This window comes from Quercus lobata, chromosome 5 (genome assembly GCF_001633185.2).
Source record: "Quercus lobata isolate SW786 chromosome 5, ValleyOak3.0 Primary Assembly, whole genome shotgun sequence".
Taxonomy (NCBI): Eukaryota; Viridiplantae; Streptophyta; class Magnoliopsida; order Fagales; family Fagaceae; genus Quercus; species Quercus lobata.
This window is the reverse complement of record NC_044908.1, coordinates 19,020,368-19,040,898: the sequence shown is the minus strand read 5'-3', so window position 1 is coordinate 19,040,898 and position 20,531 is coordinate 19,020,368. Positions and strand designations below refer to the sequence as shown.

Sequence of the window (20,531 nt, the reverse complement as noted above, 5' to 3'; positions counted from 1 at the left end):
TGGAATCCAAGAGAAAAACTAACTTACTGCTCAATCAGTTCCACGACTAACTAAAAGATTCTTGATTAACTAACTAACCACGTGCATATCACGTGTTTTACAACTCATCTCACATAACAGTGGAAATACGACAGGTAGCTTTGTTTAGTTAATAAAACGACTGTAGCTTTGTTTTATTGGGGTAAAGTTGTTGGTGCAGAGCACCATAGATTGAAAAGGGCTAGCATTTCCTTCGTTCTATGACGACTTAAATGATTCTACAAATTAATTACTTCAATTTTTTTTTTTTGAGAAACATTAAATAGTTTAATTAGTTTGATATTTTTTGCAACGTTTAATTTCCCACAAGGAGAGTTTTAATTAAGGTCACCACCCATCTCAATGGATAAAGCAAGCATCAATCTTTCAAACTGCAAAAAGGTAATGTGTTCAGATAGTCTCTGTTTCAAGTTCACAAAAAGAAAACTAGAAGAATAAATATTTCACCTAGACAAGAAGCAATGCATATATATGGATCCCTTGCGTTGCGTAAATGTTCATCTTTTAACAGCATCCAACAAAGCTTGAGCGAGCGTAATAAACATCAGATGGTCCTTTAGCTTTTCCTTTGATTCTTTTCTTCCTTCTTTTGCTTTTTCTCTAAAGGGTTATGCTTTTCTTTGTTTGGTGGCAAAGATCTTGTAACAATTATATGCCAGCATACAACAAGAAGTTGTCCCTACATAATTGCCTTTTATCAATGTTGAGTGCCCGTGATAGATTCCTTGGTTCTTCCTGTTAATTATAAAAGCAGGAAAGGAGAACATCTGTAGCACCTCTAATCACTTTCGCAAATTCATTATCTAAGTTTCTTTCATTTTCTTCTGATATCTATCAAACTTCCATTTTCAAGTATGGCTGAATCTCTAGTTTCTTCTCTCTTGGAGCAGTTTGCTTCAATCACTGTTCAGGAGGCTAAACAAGAGATAAGGTTGGTCATTGGTGTTGATGAAGAAGTTCGAAAGCTTGAAGGCAATCTCCGAACTATCCAGGCGGTGCTTGACGATGCTGAGAAAAGACAGCTGATGGATGGAGCTGTCAAGCTTTGGTTAAAAAGGCTCAAAGACGTATCCTACGAGATGGACAATGTACTGGACGAGTGGAACACTGCAATGATCAAATCAGAAATTGAAAAACAAGAAAAAGCTGAAAGCTCCCCTATTCTAAAGAAGAAGGTATGCTCTTTCATCCCTTCCTCTTTGTGTTTTTTTCGTCAATTTAAAAAACTTGGTTTGCGTCACGATATTGCTCACAAAATAAAAGAACTGAGTGAAAACTTAGATGAGCTTCACAAAGAGAGTGCCAGGTTCGGGTTTAGGATTTTCTTGAATAGGGATACTGAAGTAGTTGCTCGACCAAAAACTACCTCCCTTATTGATGTGTCTAAAATATGTGGTCGTGATGAGGAATGGAGTGAGCTAGTGAGCAACCTCTTGGGCAAGGGTAGCCAAGAAGAAAAGAGCCCCCATGTCATCTCCTGAATAGGCATGGGAGGTATGGGAAAAACAACTCTTGCCCAACTAGCCTACAATGATGTTGATGTGCAGGCCCATTTTGAAACACTAATATGGGTATGTGTTTCTGATCGTTTTGATCAGATTAGGGTTGCCAAAGCAATCATTGAATCTATTGATCGTAAATCCCCTGACATTACTGAATTGCAAAATCTAGTAAATAGAATTTGTGATTTGATAAGAGGAAAGAAGTTTTTTCTTGTTTTAGATGACGTGTGGTCTGAAAAACCCAATGATTGGGAGCCATTCGAACTTGCACTCAAATTTGGTGCTCAAGGTAGTAGAATTTTGATCACCACACGTAAGGAGGGAGTTGCAAAGATGGTAAATAGTGCTTATACCATCAATTTGGAGGTACTGTCTAATGAAGACAGCTGGTTGATATGCAGTCAAATGGCATCTGTTGACAGAGATGATGAGCAACTAGGAAAACTTGGTCGAGAACTAGCAAATAAGTGTAAGGGCTTGCCACTAGCTGCAAAGATTCTAGGGAGTGTCATGGGCAGCCAAAGAAGTAGGCAAAAATGGAAGAACATTTTGGACAGTAATTTATGGGAATTAAAAGAAGTTAAAAAGGGCATTTTTTTAGGACCATTATTATTTAGTTATAATGAGTTGCCATCAGCAATAAAACAATGCTTCTTGTATTGTGCTAACTTTCCAAAGGATTATCGCTTTTCTAGAAATGAGTTGGTCTACCAATGGATGGCACATGGATATTTGGGCTTGGAATCTAATATGGAGGATATGGGAGAAAGTTACTTTGAAAAATTAGTTATGCACTCCTTCTTCCAAGATTTTAAGAAAGATGACAATGATGATGATGAGATAATAAGATGCAACATGCATGATATGGTTCATGACTTCGCCCAATTTATGTCAACAAATGAATGCGTCACAATTGATGGTGACAAAGAGTTGGGGACAGATTGTAAAAGTGCTCGTCATTTGACATTAGAATTAAAGGAGGAAACACAATTTCCTGTATCTATCTATAGTGCAAAAAATCTACGGACTCTTTTTCTACGAACTCCTTATTTTGGAAGAATGGTCTTCTCATCTGATTTATTCCAGCATTTGACATGCCTCCGGTCATTGAATTTGAAAGATAGTTCCTTTGAGAAACTTCCAAATGAAGTGGAAAAATTAAAACATTTAAGATTGCTCAATTTATCATGTTCTAACATTACAGAATTACCTGAAATGATGTGTAATTTATGTAATTTACAAACATTGGATATTAGTGGTTGTGGTCAAATTATGAAATTACCCCAAGGAATGGGTAAACTAATTAAATTGAGACATCTTCTTATTGATTGGTGTGATGAATTGACCGAACCCTTTCCAAAAGGGATTGGAAGATTGAGTTCTCTCAGAACATTAAACAGATTCATAATAGGTGGTCTGAACAATTTTGGAGAATGTAAACTTGGAGATTTGAAGAATCTAGTCCACCTTAAAGGGTCTCTTGGGATAGAAGGCCTGGAAAACGTAACAGATGTACAAGAGGCTGAAAATGCACAACTAAAAAATAAGATACACCTCCGTAAGTTGAGATTAGTGTTTGGTGGGGAAGCTGAGAATAGAAGAGGGGAGACTGATGAATTAGTTCTTAATGCGTTGGAGCCACATCCAGACTTGGAGAGTTTATCGATTCATTACTACGGGGGTACAGGGTATCCTAATTGGGTGATGTCTTTGACCAATTTGAAAAAGCTTGTGCTTGATTACTGCAATAAGTTAGAGCAATTGCCTCCTCTGGGGAAGCTGCGTTTCCTCGAATCATTAGAAATATGGGGTTCGGATAGTATGAAAAAGGTGGATGTTGAATTTTTGGGAATAGAATCCAATAGGAAGAAGGATGAGGAGATGGCATCAACATCAACATCATCACTTATCTTATTCCCTAATTTGAAATCTCTCTTTTTTGAGTCTATGTTTGAGTGGGAAGAATGGGATGGGATGGGAGAAAGTGGTGTTTCAGAATCAGTTCTAATTCTAATTATGCCACGTCTTCGGGTTTTGACAATTTGCCAGTGCCCAAAGCTAAAGTCACTGCCCAACTTCCTCGAGAAAACTTCGTTAGAGGAATTGACTATCGATTGTCGAATTTCCAATTGGATGACGTTGGCATGCCATTTACCCGGATTGAAATCACTTAGATGTGACAATCTGAATAGCGGAGAGCATTTTCCCACTTTGGGGAAGCCGCTGTTCCTCGAATCATTAACGATATGTGATGCGGAAAGTGTGAAAAAGGTGGGCTTTGAATTTTTGGGAATAGAAGAATCCAAGATAGACGAAGAGAAGGGATCAACATCATCATCATTATCTTCACTTGTCTTATTCCCTAATTTAAAGTCCCTCTCATTTTGGAGGTTGAAAGAGTGGGAAGAATGGGATGGGATTGGAGGAACAATGAGAGAAGAAGAAGCACAAGATAGTGGTGTTACTATCACTATTATGCCACGTCTTCAGGAATTGCGAATTCATAATTGCCCCAAGCTGAAATCGCTGCCAGACTTCCTTCCTACAACTCCCTTAAAGAATCTGGATATCGAATATAGTCCAATTCTCAGTGAATGTTGCAAAACAGAGATAGGAGATCAATGGCCCAAGATTTCTCACATACCCAACATCAGCATTTATGGAGGAACTGTGTGAAGAGATGGTCGTCCAATGCAAACTTGAATCTCAGTTCGATTAGGGCTCTACAAGTCGCATCCATTCAGATAAGGTAACTTCTTTCACTTTGTCTTCTTCATTTTTTACTTTCTTTGTTTTTATATCTATTATATATTCTATTTGTCTAGGAAAAAAAAAATTAAATTAACAATGTTCGTAGATAAATTCATCAGATTTGTGACCAAATAGTTCAATTTCATTTGCCCACTAATACTATTCACAAAATTACAAAAATGTGTTGGAGATTTTACTACTGCGTCTTAATTATTTTCATAATCCCTTGTTCTTCATTATGCTGTCTTGTTTTATGATTATCAAAAAAAAAAAAAAAAAAAGTTACCTTTGTTTATTGTATTTTTATTTTATATGGTTTTTCTTCTTCATACCAATGACAAGAAGACTCTTCTTTGTTAAAGTGTTTTCTCTGTGGTAAAATCCTCATGCTAAATATTTATTTTGTAGGCCTTATTAAACCAGAAATCAAATGAGAAGCATATTTTGTGCTGGAGAAAATTTGCATGTATGGATGCATGTTTGTAAAACACCCACAAAAGAAAGGCTTGCATTTTGTATTGCATACTGACAAATGAAAGGTCATTAAGGTATGTGATCATTTGCAACTTATGCAATCTTCTATCTATTAAATTTCTAGAATAAATATTTAGCATGAGCATTTAGCTCATAATCATCAGCTTTAACATTGCAGTTTAAAGAGTTTGAATCCAGAGGAGTGCATGTGGTTTTCTTGTCCTTTCGATTGAAGTGTTTCGTGCAAATAAAGAGGGAGAGAGTTGGATGTTAGCACTGGGATAAGAGGGAATAACTAGATAGAAGTCTGTTGTTTGTTTGTCTGTTTATGCCATCCATGGTTGAATAATTTTGGAATGACAATGTAGAAGGTGAAGAGTAGTAGACTGGACCAGTTCAAAAATTCCCCAAATTCTGGAATCAAGGCCATTCAACTTTTTGTTTAATATGGGCACTTTGATTATAGTTCTCCTACAGGTAACTTCTTGTATTTTTTCAGCCCCTTTTTGCTATTGTTGCATTTGCTTCTTTGTACATTTTTAACAACTATAATGTCCAACCTATCAAGGGTCTAGGTATGTTTCACTCTCATTTAGTCCAGAAATAATGCAAAAGTGTTTCATGCTCCTCGGGCCTCATTCAATCTGATTTGATTTGGTGATACATGTACTTTTTTAATGGATATCATTGAGTATATTATTTTAAAAGTTTTAAAATCCTAGCACATAGCACAGGTTTTTTTTTTTTGGGTAAAAATCTCCATTATCAATTCAAAGATAATTAGATAATTCGCATCTTTTATCTATATGCTAATCTTAAGATGAAAGAGAAGGGCTCTTTAGGCTCCAAAATGATTTTGCTTATGATCAAGTTTTATAGATAAAGGGTTAGATGCTTGCAAGTTTTATGTCAATATCGTATGTTTTGTTTCTTGTCTCAGAGGCTGAAGTGATTCTTTACATTGAAGAGTGTGAAGTATAAGAGGTGACCACCAGTCAAGAAGAAAAAATTACAAATACCTTGGCTTTGTTAGTTGGATGGAAAGAGTTGGATACTCTTTTCTGGAGCAACATTCGTGGAACGGTGGAAGTGAATAACATTTTCTTAATAGCCTATTACAACTTCTTTGCTGCCTCAATCTTATCCTCACTCAACAAGTTTCCTCTATGGTTATGGTTTATTTCCTTCATGATATAGGTAATTATAGAAACACTACACATAGATGTACTCTCTCTCTCTCTCTCTGCTTTCGGCTGTGGCAAATTATAACTTCTTGCCTCTATTCTTTCACTTGTCATTATGTCTTTTATCACACATTCATACATGGGGGCTTTCAACTTTCTAATAAAATCAAGAACTGTTTAATCATGCTTCACAACCCCCCCCCCCTTTTTTCTTTTCTAAGTTTGTATTTTTCCCAACTGTTACATTTTTTTTCAAATGGGTTGTGGTCTTATGTCAATTCTTTCTTATAAGCAATTAGCCTTTACTTTAAATATTGAGTAGTTTCAAAGCAGAGAATTTAGTTTTGTAAAAAGACAGTTGGCTGTCATTTTTTTTTCTGATTACAAATTTTGTGAGGAAAAGTGCAATAAGAAAGTATGTGTCCAAAATCCATTGCTTAGATATGACTAATAAAAAAAGAAAAAGAAAAAGAAAAATCCATTGCTAGATATGCTTTTTAGTTTTTATCTTTTATTTTCATTTTTTGAGGGGTAGTAATTCTAGAAGTTTCACTAGAATTCATGTTTGGTACCACAAAATAATCTCAGTTGCAAAGCTTGACAAAAATTTTCTCAGCTCATGCTTTGTGTTTCATTCTATCATTCCGTCTTCTTGTTTTATTGTGCAGGGTGAACTCCAAACTGTGTCATTTGGGAAAGCACATCTTGCACAAGAGGGAATGGTCATGCAAAAAACTTTGGCACCATGATTGGAACATCTCGAGGGGTCAGTTGCATCTCCAAAGCTGTCTGCAGAATTCAGGAGCAGAGCATGTTGCAAAATGTTTGACATTAAACTTTAAGATTTGAATTTACGTAGTAGTCTTTGCCTTGGTAAACAGCTCCAATTTATATGTTTAGTAATTGTTAACTCTTGCATCTTAGCAGTTGTACTTTCGTGGAGTAGATGGGACTTGGAAAGAACTTCTGTGATATTAATATGTGGTAATGCAATTTGATTCAACACAAATATTGGTTTGTTGTACTGTGGAGGTGAAATTGGATTATTTTAGGATCCCTGATTTTGTTAGGACTGGGTTGTGTAATATTAAGAGCCTTTTAGCTCAACATCTCATAGTGTTTCCAATGGAAACATCCAGGTTGTAACTATATATATATATATATATATATATATATAAAGTAACACTAAGAAGCTTCTGCAAAATGATAAGTAAAAATTTGAACTTGTGTAAAAGAGCACTCTACTTTGCAGGAAACTAGAAGGTGTGCTCTCAAAGTTGTTATAGATGGACTTCCTAAAACCATTGATAAAGACATATTGGAAGTCTGGGATGCTTTGAATAATTTGTGGTGAGTTTTAGATCACATCTACCTTATCTCCTAATGAAATCATATGTTTTAATCTCATATAATTGAAATCTGGTTGCCACTCATAATGCAGGCCACAGAAAAAGGTCCTTGCTGTTTACATACCGTAAACTAGACTCATTAAGCCTGTGTTTGAAGTTCTACACATAGAGAATGGTGTTGTGCATTACAGGTAGGCTTTGTACACATCTTTTTACTAGAAGTTCCTAGTTTTTGAATGTTCCAAAGTGATAATGATCTAAAAGATTGGCTTTTTCCAAATGCTTCATTGTAGTCTTAGCATTGTCTGATTTCTTCGTCTTATCAGCCTTACTTTGAAGGTCTGTATTTTGTTTCTTTAGTAAAGTAGATGAATTTTCCCATATGAGGACCAACTAGATTCTTGAATGAACAGTGTTTTCTACTAGATTCTTATGACTTTTTGGTCTTTACTGCCTCAATCCCATCATGTCTTTCACTCCTGGAGTTTCCTAATTAATTTTGGTTTATTTCCTTAATTATACAGATGATTACAGAATGCTGAAGATAAATGTACTTTGTAACTACTCCCTCTCCCTCCATTTCTGGTTGAGGCAAAGTGTGATTTCTCTTCCCTCTTTCTCTTTTCACCTCTTTTTGGAGCCATAGCTCTCTTGTTTGATCACACATTTATTTACTAGGTACTTATAGCTTTTCAAACAATCAAAATAGTTAAAAATGCTCCATAAATTTTTGTTTATTTCTTGTATGCGTTAGTTAATTGATTTTCTTAGCAGAAAGCCATATAACTACATTACATGATTGTTTATAGTTAAGAAATAGGTACACGTGAAATGAATAGTTTTTATGTTCTTTGTTTTCGCTTTCGCTTTCCAACAAATTTCTTGAAAAATAGGACATGTTCTTATGTCCGTTCCTTTTAAGCAATTATGAGTTGGAGCATTTTATAGTTTCTAGCAAGAGAAGAATTTTAGTCGTAAAGAAGCAACTAGCCCTTCTATTTTTTTTGTTATAAAAATTGTATAGTTGAGAAAGGATAATGACAATGATTTTTTAGGTCAAAAATATTGCTCGACATAATTATGGTATCTGTTATCCTAGAAGTGAAACTAGAATGCCCCTTTAGTAACACCCAATAAAAAAAAAATCTTCTCCTTTAATTCTCTCATTCTTTCTTCTTGTTCATTATGCAGGGTGAGTTGGGAACTGTGATGTGTTTGGATAAGACATCCCATGCAAGAGAGACTAGTAAATGCTCCTTTTTAAAAAAAAAAAAAAAAAATTCTTACCTTTTGTTACCATCCATAATTTCCTAATTCTGGAATGGCTTAATAAAAGGTGGACGAGAAGATTGGACCAATTAAAGAAAAAAAAATCCAAATTTGTCATCAGAATGAGCAAAAAATATAGGTATTGAAGCCATATAACTCTTGCCTTTGATAAGGGTACCTCAATTCTAATTTTCCTTCAGGTAACTTTTTATTCTTCTCTTTCCATGATGTTGCTGCATTTTCTTTTTGCTCCATAGTTAGTAACAATAATTTCCAACCTATTAAGGGTTGAGGAATACTTAGCCCTCATTCTGGCTAGACATCATGCAAAATGTTGCGTTCCCTTGGGCCTCAGACATTGTGAGTAAATTTCTAACTACAAAGCTCCGTTATCATTTCAAAGATGCAGCAAAAACAATCTTGACTTCAAATGCTGGTGTTCTGTAGGGGCCAGTCTATTTGGTGACACAGAAAAAGCAACCGAGGTAATTGGCCAGCAAAATCTTTATGGAATCTCTTATCCATATTTTTGAATGCTCGTAACTATTACATTAAAAATATATATATTGGCTTTTTAATCAATGTCATATGCTTGTTTCTTGTCTCAAGGCTAGAGTGTTCTGTGGCATGCTTGGGAACCAACCTCCGGGTAGAAGAAGATATTACAAACATCCCAACTGGAAGAGTGTGGGCATGGGAGGTAACTATCGGATACTGCTTTTATGAAACCAACATTAATGGAAGTGAATAAGAGTTTCTTGTTGCTTATTACGATTTCTTTGCTGAAGGAGATTTTTACTTTCCTTTTTTGAATGGAAATCACAGAGGAAATCTTTATGATCTTTTTCTCCCTCCTCTTTTGGCTGAGGCAAAGTAAAATTGCTTATGACTCTTCGTGCCTTTCTGCTCCTCTCTGTCATACTGTTCTAGTGTTGATGTATCCCATTCATTTATGAGGGTTTTCAGGTTTCTAATACAATCAAGAACTAGATACTCATGTTTCATAAATTCAATTCACTTTTTTTTCTTAACTAGTTGTCAATTATTCCTATTAGACTGCCCCAAATCATTGCATTGAATAATTGCTGCATCTTCTCACCATTGATTAGAACTAAATTTCAACATCTTATCACAATCGGAATTTTTTATGTACAAGACTAAAGTAATTGTAAATAACACTGAAACCACACCGTAACAAGAGTTCAAGGCTACCTTTCTTTTGGGCCAGTGTCTGCTTCACTACTATTAGTTGCTTAGCTTTTATCTGATTAGCATTCTGAAGCACTTAGTTCACCTTGATATCTTTTACTAATGAAAAGAAATTTCTTTAAAATTGGTCTGCCATCCTATATTGATTCCTTTCTCAATAAATTATAATGAGTTGGAAGATTGTTTAGTTTCTAAACATAAAATTAAAATTAGTTGAAAAGCCAATTGGACATCAATATTTTGTATTATAAAATTTAAAGAAGAAAGGGGGCAATGAGGAAAGATAAAGATACCAAAACAATACATAGTTTGTTAGACACCATTTTGGTGGCTATGGTTTTAGAATTTGCACTTGAATGCACGGTTAGTACTACAATGGCAACAACAGAAACAAAAACAATTCAAAGGCTTAGAATGCACAATTATAAATACAAAATAATTTATGTGGCAATCTTTAAAGATGATTTTTTTTTTTGATAAGTAAGAAAGATGTTTATTAAAAAAAAACTGCTTTATGCAAAGTAGCACAATGCAAAAGAAAGATTACAAAAAAGGAAAGAAAAGCAGAAACATAAAGGAAAAACTAATTACAGAGAAAAAGAGAGCTAATAAGGAACAACAAGAGAGAATCACTAGATGTTATTATTTTTCTTTTATTTATAATTCATTTTGTCTTATTTATTATGCAAGGTGAACTTGAAACAATGTTCCTCATGGAAGAAAATCTTGTGCAAGAGGGAAACGTCATGCAAAATGTTAAATTTTTTTGTAGCACCATAATCTTGACATCACATGGCTTAGTGATGCCTCCAAAGTAGTTTAACCATTCAGGCCCGGGGAATATACTAAATATATATATTGTTTGCCACCGATAACTTTATAATTTCATTTTCATAGTCGTCATTAACTTGGCAACTCCAGTTTATATGTTCAGTGGTTGTTGATCTATGCATTCCAACCAGTTGCACTTGCTTGGAGTAAATGGAACTTGAAGAGGGACTCTATGATCTACGTGGTAATGATATTCGGGTTGGCGTGAATATTGGTTTTCTTGTTGCAGAGGTAAAATTGGATTCATTTTATGATCCCTTATTTTGAGATGCGTGGGCTATGCTATGGAACATTAATAAGTTGCTGTGAAAATGATAATTTACAAATGTGTAACTTGCATAAAATAGTATCCTTCTCTGTAGGAAACTAGAAGGTGTGCATTCAAAGATATTGTGGCTGGACCCCCATAAAACATTGATAGTGGAACTCCGGTAATCATATGCTTTGTTTAACCTGTGCATTGTGAGTCTGATCTTATCTCCGATGCATATAATTTAATCTCAAAATTGTCTCAAGCTGGTTATTAATCCTTATTCAGGTTACAAAGTCTTTTGGTTCTGACACTCACATGGATGAGGCCTAACATGCTGTATTGATGCCCATGTTTGAAGTTGTAAGCATTGAGAAGGATTTGCACGCTGCAGTGGTGAGCTTTACCCTTATCTTTTAACTAGAAGTTCCTAGTTCATGACTGTTTGTATTGATGGTCCAAAAGATTGGCTTCCAGTCTTGTGCTTTGTGGCCTTAACATTGTCTGATTTCTCTCATTCAATAGGCTTACCTTGATAATTTGATTTTTGTTCCCTTGAATTCAGCATATTTTGAGAAAGGGACTTGATGGGGTGTTTTGTCATATAAATTTGCAAGCAATGTTATCCTGTGTATTTGTGGCTAGAGAATTCAAGGTAGTGAGGGATATATTGAAAGCTTTTTTCATTGATCAATGTCATTTTTGTAATCCTTTTGCAACCATACACTAAATTTAAAATTTTTAATTTGCTCTTACAGTCCGAGTGTCCACAAATTTTACAGTTCGCCACTTATTTGCATGTACGTGAAATTGAAGGCCATATAGTACAGGCTATGGTATTGTGTATCTCATTCAACATATAGGTAACTACTTATCCTTGTTCTTTTTTATCATCTTACCTTTTTCATATTATCTAAGAACTTAAACAATAAAATCTGTAATTATAATTTCCATTTTTCTTATTATAACCAACACATTGCTCAATATCATTATACTATGTTATTGTAGGGGATTAAGAGGACTAGTTGATATCTTATTTTCCAATGGTTATGCTCAACTCCAGCCAAATTAAAACTCTTCCTTTTCTGCCATTGGGAATGGCATAATTTTCTGAATCTTGCACGTTTTGTATACTTACACTAAATACTTGTGATTTTCTTTTGGTGTCAAATCCACTAAAATTTTCATAGCAACGATGGTCTTACATCCAATGCTGGGAAAATTTATCATGATGTTCAATATCGTTTTCAAAACATTTAATTGTGAAAGCACCTGATTGATTGTTCAATTGAGTTTACAAGTGCTTAAATGTTGGAATTATTCTCATATTCTTTACACTTCCACAAAATTTGGAGCGGAGAATTTCATCAAAATTCACTTCTGGTTCACACTTTCACAAGAATGATTTTATAGTCAGTTAATCTACCAATACCATAACCTACAAATCAAAGGGTGAATAAGAGGATTTACCATTATTGTGAATTAATAAAATGATCTTGGTATTAAAGCTAAGGTTTCCATGGAGTTGTCTAAATACCCCTTTAGTTTGGAGATTTTTGTTTATGGGCTTTGCTTATGAGTATTTTTAACAATTTTTTCCCCTTACATCTTTGGCTGTGCAGTCTTGAACATTTGGTGAAGCACATTTTAAATTGGTGGGAATTAATAAGCAACGATGTACCTCAGAAAGCCATTTCTTACATTCTGGTACAAGTACAGTTGATTGATAAATCTCTACACAGTCAAATGACAGAGCTCCAAAGGGCAAAATGGAAAATCTCTATGCTTGATTTGTAGACACAACTGTGTTGGTTGATGAAACTCCATTAACATATCATAGGCGCATCAATGTAGCATGTCATGGAGTTCAAGAAACAATATTGTGAAGCAGTGGCACACAGCACACCAAGAAATTTATGACCAGTGAACTCAGTTTTTCAATTTCGAGCCTAGAATTTGCATCCAACATTTACATGTAATTCCAGATTTTTGAACCATTTTTGTGCTGTGACTTGTGTATAGCCATGAAGCTTTCGGGAGTATGCATTTTTTTTTCCATCATCCTCCTTTGACATGCATGTGATGCTACTCATGGAAATTTTTTTGTAAACTTGCTTTCATCTGGATTGTTGATGTCCAATATGGTTGTGGTTTTACTGCGGTGAACTATTTGATGTTCAGTCCCCAGTGCTATGATTGGAAATCAAGTAGGAGATCAAATGAAATTAGCATTGGTATTTGGTGGGCGATCAATTCCAAGTAAAACTGGAACATCACAAACCTTAGATGCCATCAACTACAATGCATGTTTTAGGTGCCTTATACTTGAGATTATAGAAGTGAGATTGCTATATACTTCTATCTGTAACTATCTTCTCAAAGTAATAAATCTGTGTGACATTTTCTTCTACAATAATAAGTCATTTTTCCTTGAAAAGTCATTGAATAATGCTGTATATTCAAGGTGGGGTGACTTGCTAGTATTAGTGAGCATAACAGTTACATTTGATATCTGTCTTGCTAACACAAAAAAGTCTTGCATCGAACCTACTTTCATAATAAGAATGTCTCTATTACTTCATTTAAGTTCCTACAAATTTGTACATAAAGATTTATGAAGGCTAACTTTTGAGCGTGTTAGGCTCTATACCATCTATTTGTTCACTTATTAGGCAGTTAGCAATTATGGCCATGATAAAGCCACAACCTTTTTTTTTTCTTTTTTTTTTTGAGAAAAAAGCCATAACCACATTATTTTGTTAAAAGGTCAACGTGATATTATATTATAGTCCTATTCATTTTTTTTTATCCCACAAACCGTAAGCTTGCTGGACCATGTTGATTACTTTACCGGACTATTTTATGATTTTTTTATTTTTTATTTTAAAAGGACTATGTTAATGTTATGACTTTTATGGCATAATTTAATAGATGTGAAGGTAATGGCATTAGCCAAAGTCTAAAATTTTAAATTCTATTATACACGCATACAAACATATAATATTATATAACTTAGATTGAGTCTCATATTTTGATATTCAATAACTTGTTCATAAATATACTATTATGTTTGAATTTGAATTATTTAATTGTTGAACATTAACTTAAACTTGAGCTTAACGTCTTTAATAAATTAACAAATATACACATCTTTTTTTTGGGTAATTACATTATCATTTTTTGAAGTTTGGAAAAATGACACTTCACTCCAAAACTTGAAGGGAAAAAATATTTTTTCTTTTACATTTGTTTGTCCAAATTTTATTAAATTAATATTAAAAAATTGTGTACTAATATGGTGCTTAAGGGTAGGTTTCCAAAATTATCCTCAATTTCAAAATTAAAAAACCTTATTTTTAAATTTTAAATTAAAGTGTAATTTAAAATATTAAGTGTAAGGGCGGTTTTTGGGGCCCAGGCCCAGCAAGTAAGTGGTTCTGACTCAAAAGTCCCCAGACAATGAATTTGTAGAGAGTGGGTTACAGAGCTAAGACTAGACGAAGTGAACGTCAGTTAGATGTACGCCATGCAATACGTTGAACGTGAGAATATTCCATTTACGTTTAATAAGATATCGGTCCGAGGAGACGTATAAGTGCACCTCTTGCTCTGTTTACAGACTATAGAGTTCTTTAACCTTTCTCTCTCTCTCTTTTCTTAATTCTCCGATCCCCTCTTCTTGGGGATTTTCTTCTCTTATATAGCTTCCTTGAATTGATAAGGACCTTACACTTGTTAGTCATCTGGACCTTCACTTGAGTGTCTGTCCTATCGGACATCTCCCTTATCCTTCTGTGAGTTGCACTGGCCAATGTAACACTGTTCGCCTGTCTTCTCTACATTAATGCGACTGAAAAGGTAGCTTCCTTGCATTTAATGCGGCAGCTGTGGTTGCCTCCTGGACGCCTAACATTATCCTCTTGTTCGGGATGGTTCCTCACTATGTGTAGGGTATACGTTGGACTCCCATCTGGCGTGTCCGAGGAGGCGCTCCTCCTCGAACGCCACCTTAAATAAGTCCGGCCCAACAGGATTGGGCTGGAAATCTTCTGGCCCCGTTTTCCCTTCTTGTCATGGCTGGACTCCGCGCAGGGCCCAAAGCCCACTATTGGTTTGTAAATTTCACCCCTACAATAGCCCCTCAAAATTCCGACTCCTTCTTTCTCGGCCGAGGAGGAAAGGTGGGATTTTGACATACATTAGACTATTTACTGTGGATTCTTGCTTCACCCGTGCGGCGGTATGCTTCTCACGTGACTCATTAATGACGGAGGTGTTTAATGACCTAGGAGGAGCTAATTATTGCTTTTAGCGGTTTTATATCTTTTTAACAAGAACAATTCAAAGGCTTAGAATGCACAATTATAAACACAAAATAATTTATGTGGCAATCTTTAAAGATGATGTTATTCTTTTTCTTTTATTTATAATTCATTTTGTCTTATTTATTATGCAAGGTGAACTTGAAACAATGTTCCTCATGGAAGAAAATCTTGTGCAAGAGGGAAATGTCATGCAAAAGGTTAAATTTTTTTTGTAGCACCATAATCTGGACATCACATGGGTTAGTGATGCCTCCAAAGTAGTTTAACCATTCAGGCCCAGGGAATATACTAAATATATATTGTTTGCCACAAATAACTTTATAATTTAATTTTCATATTTGTCATTAACTTGACAACTCCAGTTTATATGTTCAGTGGTTATTGATCTATGCATTCCAACCAGTTGCACTTACTTGGATTAAATGGAACTTGAAGAGGTACTCTATGATCTACGTGGTAATGAAATTCGGGTTGGCGTGAATATTGGTTTTCTTGTTGCAGAGGTAAAATTGGGTTCATTTTATGATCCCTTATTTTGAGAGGTGTGGGCTATGCAATGGAACATTAATAAGTTGCTGTGAAAATGATAATCTACAAATGTGTAACTTGCATAAAAGAGTATCCTTCTCTGTAGGAAACTAGAAGGTGTGCATTCAAAGATATTGTGGCTGGACCCCCATAAAACATTGATAGTGGAACTCCGGTAATCATATGCTTTGTTTAACCTGTGCATTGTGAGTCTGATCTTATCTCCTGATGCATATAATTTAATCTCAAAATTGTCTCAAGCTGGTTATTAATCCTGATTCAGGTTACAAAGTCTTTTGGTTCTGACACTCACATGGATGAGGCCTAACATGCTGTATTGATGCCCATGTTTGAAGTTGTAAGCATTGAGAAGGATTTGCACGCTGCAGTGGTGAGCTTTACCCTTATCTTATAACTAGAAGTTCCTAGTTCATGACTGTTTGTATTGATGGTCCAAAAGATTGGCTTCCAGTCTTGTGCTTTGTAGCCTTAACATAGTCTGATTTCTCTCATTCAATAGGCTTACCTTGATAATTTGATTTTTGTTACCTTGAACTCAGCATATTTTGAGAAAGGGACTTGATGGGGCATTTTGTCATATAAATTTGCAAGCAATGTTATCCTGTGTATTTGCGGCTGGAGAATTCAAGGTAGTGAGGGATATATTGAAAGCTTTTTTCATTGATCAATGTCATTTTTGTAATCTTTTACAACCATACACTAAATTTAAAATTTTTAATTTGCTCTTACAGTCCGAGTGTCCACAAATTTTACAGTTAGCCACTTATTTGCATATACGTGAAATTGAAGGCCATAAAGTACAGGCTATGGTATTGTGTATCTCATTCAACATGTAGGTAACTACTTATCCTTATTCTTCTTTATCATCTTACCTTTTTCATATTATCTAAGAACTTAAACAATTAAATCTGTAATTATAATTTCCATTTTTCTTATTATAACCAACACATTGCTCAATATCATTATACTATGTTATTGTAGGCAATGGTTATGCTCTACTCCAGCCAAATTAAAACTCTTCCTTTTCTGCCATTGGGAATGGCATAATTTTCTGAATCTTGCACGTTTTGTATACTTACACTAAATAATTGTGATTTTCTTTTGGTGTCAAATCCACTAAAATTTTCATAGCAATGATGGTCTTACATCCAATGTTGGGAAAATTTATCATGATGTTCAATATGGTTTTCAAAACATTTAATTGTGAAAGCACCTGATTGATTCTTCAATTGAGTTTACAAGTGCTTAAACGTTGGAATTATTCTCATATTCTACACTTTCACAAAATTTGGAGTGGAGAATTTCATCAAAATTCACTTCTGGTTCACACTTTCACAAGAATGATTTTATAGTCAGTTAATCCACCAATACCATAACCTACAAATCAAAGGGTGATTGAGAGGATTTACCATTATTGTGAATTAATAAAATGATCTTAGTATTAAAGGTGAGGTTTCCATGGAGTTGTCTAAATACCCCTTTAGTTTGGAGATTTTTGTTTATGGGCTTTGCTGATGAGTATTTTTAACAATTTTTTCCCCTTCCATCTTTGGCTGTGCAGTCTTGAACATTTGGTGAAGCATATTTTAAATTGGTGGGAATTAATAAGCAACGACGTACCTCAGAAAGCCACTTCTTACATTCTGGTACAAGTACAGTTGATTGATAAAGCTCTACACAGTCAAATGACAGAGCTCCAACGGGCAAAATGGAAAATCTCTATGCTTGATTTGTAGACACAACAGTGTTGATTGATGAAGCTCCAATGCTCCATTAACATATCATAGGCGCATTAATGTAGCATGTCATGGAGTTCAAGAAACAATATCGTGAAGCAGTGGCACAGCGCACACCAAGAAATTTATGACCAGTGAACTCAGTTTTTCAATTTCGAGCCTAGAATTTGCATCCAACATTTACATGTAATTCCAGATTTTTGAACCTTTTGTGTGCTGTGACTTGTGTATAGCCATGAAGCTTTCGGGAGTATGCATTTATTTTCCATCATCCTCCTTTGACATGCATGTGATGCTACTCATGGAAATTTTTTTGTAAACTTGCTTTCATCTGGATTGTTGATGGTGTCCGATATGGTTGTGGTTTTACTGCGGTGAACTATTTGATGTTCAGCCCCTCGTGCTATGATTGGAATTCAAGTAGGAGATCAAATGAAATTAGCTTTGGTATTTGGTGTGCGATCAATTCCAAGTAAAACTGGAACATCACAAACCTTAGATGCTATCAGCTACAATGTATGTTTTAGATGCCATCAACTACAATGCATGTTTTAGGTGCCTTATACTTCAGATTATAGAAGTGAGATTGCTATATACTTCTATCTGTAACTATCTTCTCAAAGTAATAAAGCTGTGTAACATTTTCTTCTACAATAATAAGTCATTTTTTTTTCCTTAAAAAGTCATTGAACAATGTAGGATATTTAAGGTGCGGTGACTTGCCAGTATTATTGAGTGAGCACAACAATCACGTTTGCTGGAGATTCTAGCCTTTTGCCCTTAATTTTGAAAAAAATTAGCAATATGCCCCTTTTTCGAAACTATATAGGGATATGCCCCTGTTTCGATACTCGATTACTTTAAAATCGAGTTTCATTAAAATACTCGATTCGTAGAAAATCGAGTTATTTCAAATAAAACTAAAAAAAAAAAAAAAAAAAAAGCATAGAACTCGATTTTAAGGAAGTCGAGTTCCAAAACGCCGCCATAGGGCTTTAAAACGTCACTATAGGGCTTAAAAACGCCACTATAGGGCGCCTTGAACTTGGTATGGGGACTTATAAAATTTTTTTGCAGGAAAACGCCGCTATAGGGCTCCAAAACGTCACTATAGGGCTTAAAAACGTCACTATAGGGCCTAAAAAAAATCACTATAGGGCACCAGAACAAAGCGATTACACTTATAAAAAATTTTGCAGAAAAACGCCGCTATAGGGCCTTAAAACGTCACTATAGGGCTTAAAAACGCCACTATAGGGCACCGTGAATATGGACCCATCACACTTTTAAAAATATTTGCAGGAAAACGCCGCTATTGGGCTTTAAAACGTCACTATAGGGCTTAAAAACGCCACTATAGGGCTCCCTGAATATAGAGCAATCACACTTAAAAAATTTTTTTTTGCATGGAACTCGATTTCCTGAAACTCGAGTTCCATGGAAATTTTTTTTTTTTATATTTTTTTTTAAGTTTGATCGGGCATAACTCGATTTTCTACAAATCGAGTATTTAATTGAACTCGATTTTAGGATAATCGAGTATCGAAACAGGGGCACGCTCCTATATAGTTTGCAAACAGGGGCATGTTGCTAATTTTTTTCAAAATTAGGGGTAAAATGCCAGAATCCTCCACGTTTGCTATCTGTCTTACTAACACAAAATAGTCTTGCAATTATAGATTTGTCTTGCCAGTATTATTGAGTGAGCGAACCTACTTTCAGGATGTCTTTATTACTTCATTTTAGTTTCTACAAATGCAATTATAGATTTGTACATAAAGATTTATGAAGGCTAACTTTTGAGCGTGTTAGGCTCTATACCATTCATTTGTTCACTTATTAGGCAGTTGGCAATTATGGCCAAGATAAAGCCACAACCATAGTATAGTGTTAAAATGTCAACACGATATTATATTATAGTCCTATTTATTTTTTTGATCCCACAAACTGTAAGCTTGCTGGACCATGTTGATTACTTAACTGGACTATTTTATGATTTTTTATTTTTTATTTTAAAAGGACTACGTTATGTTATGACTTTTATGGCATAATTTAATAGATGTGAAGGTAATGGCATTAGCCAGAAGTCTAAAATTTCAAATCTATTATATACGCATATAAACATATAATATTATATAACTTAGATTGAGTCTCATATTTTGATATTTAATAACTTGTTCATGAATATACTATTATATTTGAATTTGAATTATTTAATAGTCGAACTTTAGCTTAACGTCTTTAATAAATTAACAAATATACACGTTTTTTTTAGGGGTGATTACATTCTCCTTTCTTGAAGTTTGGAGAAATGACATTTCACCCCAAACTTGAAGGGAAAAAACATTTTTCCCTTTACATTTGTTTGATCAAATTTTATTAAATTAATATTAAAATATTGTGTACTAACCTAGTGCTTAAGGGTAGGTTTCCAAAATTATCTTCAATTTCAAAATTAAAAACCCTTATTTTTAAATTTTAAATTAAAGTGTAATTTAAAATATTAAGTGTAGGGACGGTTTTTGGGGCCCAGGCCCAGCAAGTAAGTGGTTTTGACCCAAAAGTCCCCAGACAATGAATTTGTAGAGAGTGGGTTATGGAGCTAGGACTAGACGAAGTGAATGTCAGTTAGATGTACGCCATGCAATACGTTGAACGTGAGAATATTCCATTTACGTTTAATAAGATATCGGTCCGAGGAGACGTATAAGTGCACCTCTTGCTCTGTTTACAGACTATAGAGTTCTTTAACCTTTCTCTCTCTCCTTTTTTCTTAATTCTCCGATCCCCTCTTCTTGGGGATTTCCTTCTCTTATATAGCCTCCTTGAATTGATAAGGACCTTACACTTGTTAGCCATTTGGACCTTCACTTGAGTGCCTGTCCCATCGGACATCTCCCTTATCCTTTTGTGAGTTGCACTGGCCAATGTAACATTATTCGCCTGTCTTCTCCACATTAATGCCGCTGAAAAGGTAGCTCCCTTGCATTTAATGCGGCAGCTGTGGTTGCCTCCTGGACGCCTAACATTCTCCTCTTGTTCGAGATGGTTCCTCACTGTGTG

The 20,531-nt window shown here is 34.8% G+C and overlaps 2 protein-coding genes across 28 annotated transcripts; both read left to right on the top strand.

Annotated features, from left to right (window-relative positions):
• The first annotated feature begins 335 nt into the window (after positions 1-335).
• Positions 336-1,520, top strand: LOC115990116 (putative disease resistance protein RGA4). Its single transcript, XM_031113976.1, has 2 exons — positions 336-420; positions 930-1,520. Exons 1-2 carry the CDS (start codon positions 382-384, stop codon positions 1,518-1,520), a joined length of 630 nt encoding a protein of 209 aa, XP_030969836.1. The 5' UTR covers positions 336-381.
• On the top strand, positions 1,236-17,809 carry LOC115989552 (putative disease resistance protein RGA3). 27 transcript variants are annotated; one of them, XM_031113288.1, is made up of 20 exons: positions 1,236-4,290; positions 4,701-4,840; positions 4,945-5,243; positions 5,707-5,963; positions 6,619-6,773; positions 6,878-6,934; positions 7,203-7,300; positions 7,392-7,490; positions 7,824-7,977; positions 8,491-8,768; positions 8,855-8,928; positions 9,016-9,053; positions 9,178-9,268; positions 15,316-15,380; positions 15,587-15,686; positions 15,818-15,886; positions 15,995-16,102; positions 16,272-16,361; positions 16,464-16,568; positions 17,294-17,809. In XM_031113288.1, the coding sequence occupies exon 1, from the start codon at positions 1,527-1,529 to the stop codon at positions 4,215-4,217; it is 2,691 nt and encodes an 896-aa protein (XP_030969148.1). In that variant the 5' UTR covers positions 1,236-1,526; the 3' UTR covers positions 4,218-4,290; positions 4,701-4,840; positions 4,945-5,243; positions 5,707-5,963; positions 6,619-6,773; positions 6,878-6,934; positions 7,203-7,300; positions 7,392-7,490; positions 7,824-7,977; positions 8,491-8,768; positions 8,855-8,928; positions 9,016-9,053; positions 9,178-9,268; positions 15,316-15,380; positions 15,587-15,686; positions 15,818-15,886; positions 15,995-16,102; positions 16,272-16,361; positions 16,464-16,568; positions 17,294-17,809. The 27 variants fall into 27 exon arrangements, with proteins under 27 accessions (XP_030969148.1, XP_030969147.1, XP_030969168.1 ...); XM_031113287.1 differs by having other exon boundaries at positions 15,559-15,686; XM_031113308.1 differs by lacking the exons at positions 15,316-15,380; positions 15,587-15,686; positions 15,818-15,886; positions 15,995-16,102; positions 16,272-16,361 and adding exons at positions 10,468-10,532; positions 10,740-10,839; positions 10,971-11,039; positions 11,147-11,254; positions 11,424-11,513 and having other exon boundaries at positions 16,488-16,568.
• The last annotated feature ends 2,722 nt before the right edge of the window (positions 17,810-20,531 follow it).

What these genes read in the sequence shown, in the direction of transcription:
- LOC115990116 (XM_031113976.1), top strand. Translation starts at nt 382, where the DNA reads ATGGATAAAGCAAGCATCAATCTTTCAAACTGCAAAAAG. An exon ending in ATCTTTCAAACTGCAAAAAG is followed by an intron (nt 421 to 929) that starts GTAATGTGTTCA and finishes CTCTTGGAGCAG; the next exon opens with TTTGCTTCAATCACTGTTCA.
- LOC115989552 (XM_031113299.1), top strand. Translation starts at nt 1,527, where the DNA reads ATGGGAGGTATGGGAAAAACAACTCTTGCCCAACTAGCCTACAATGAT.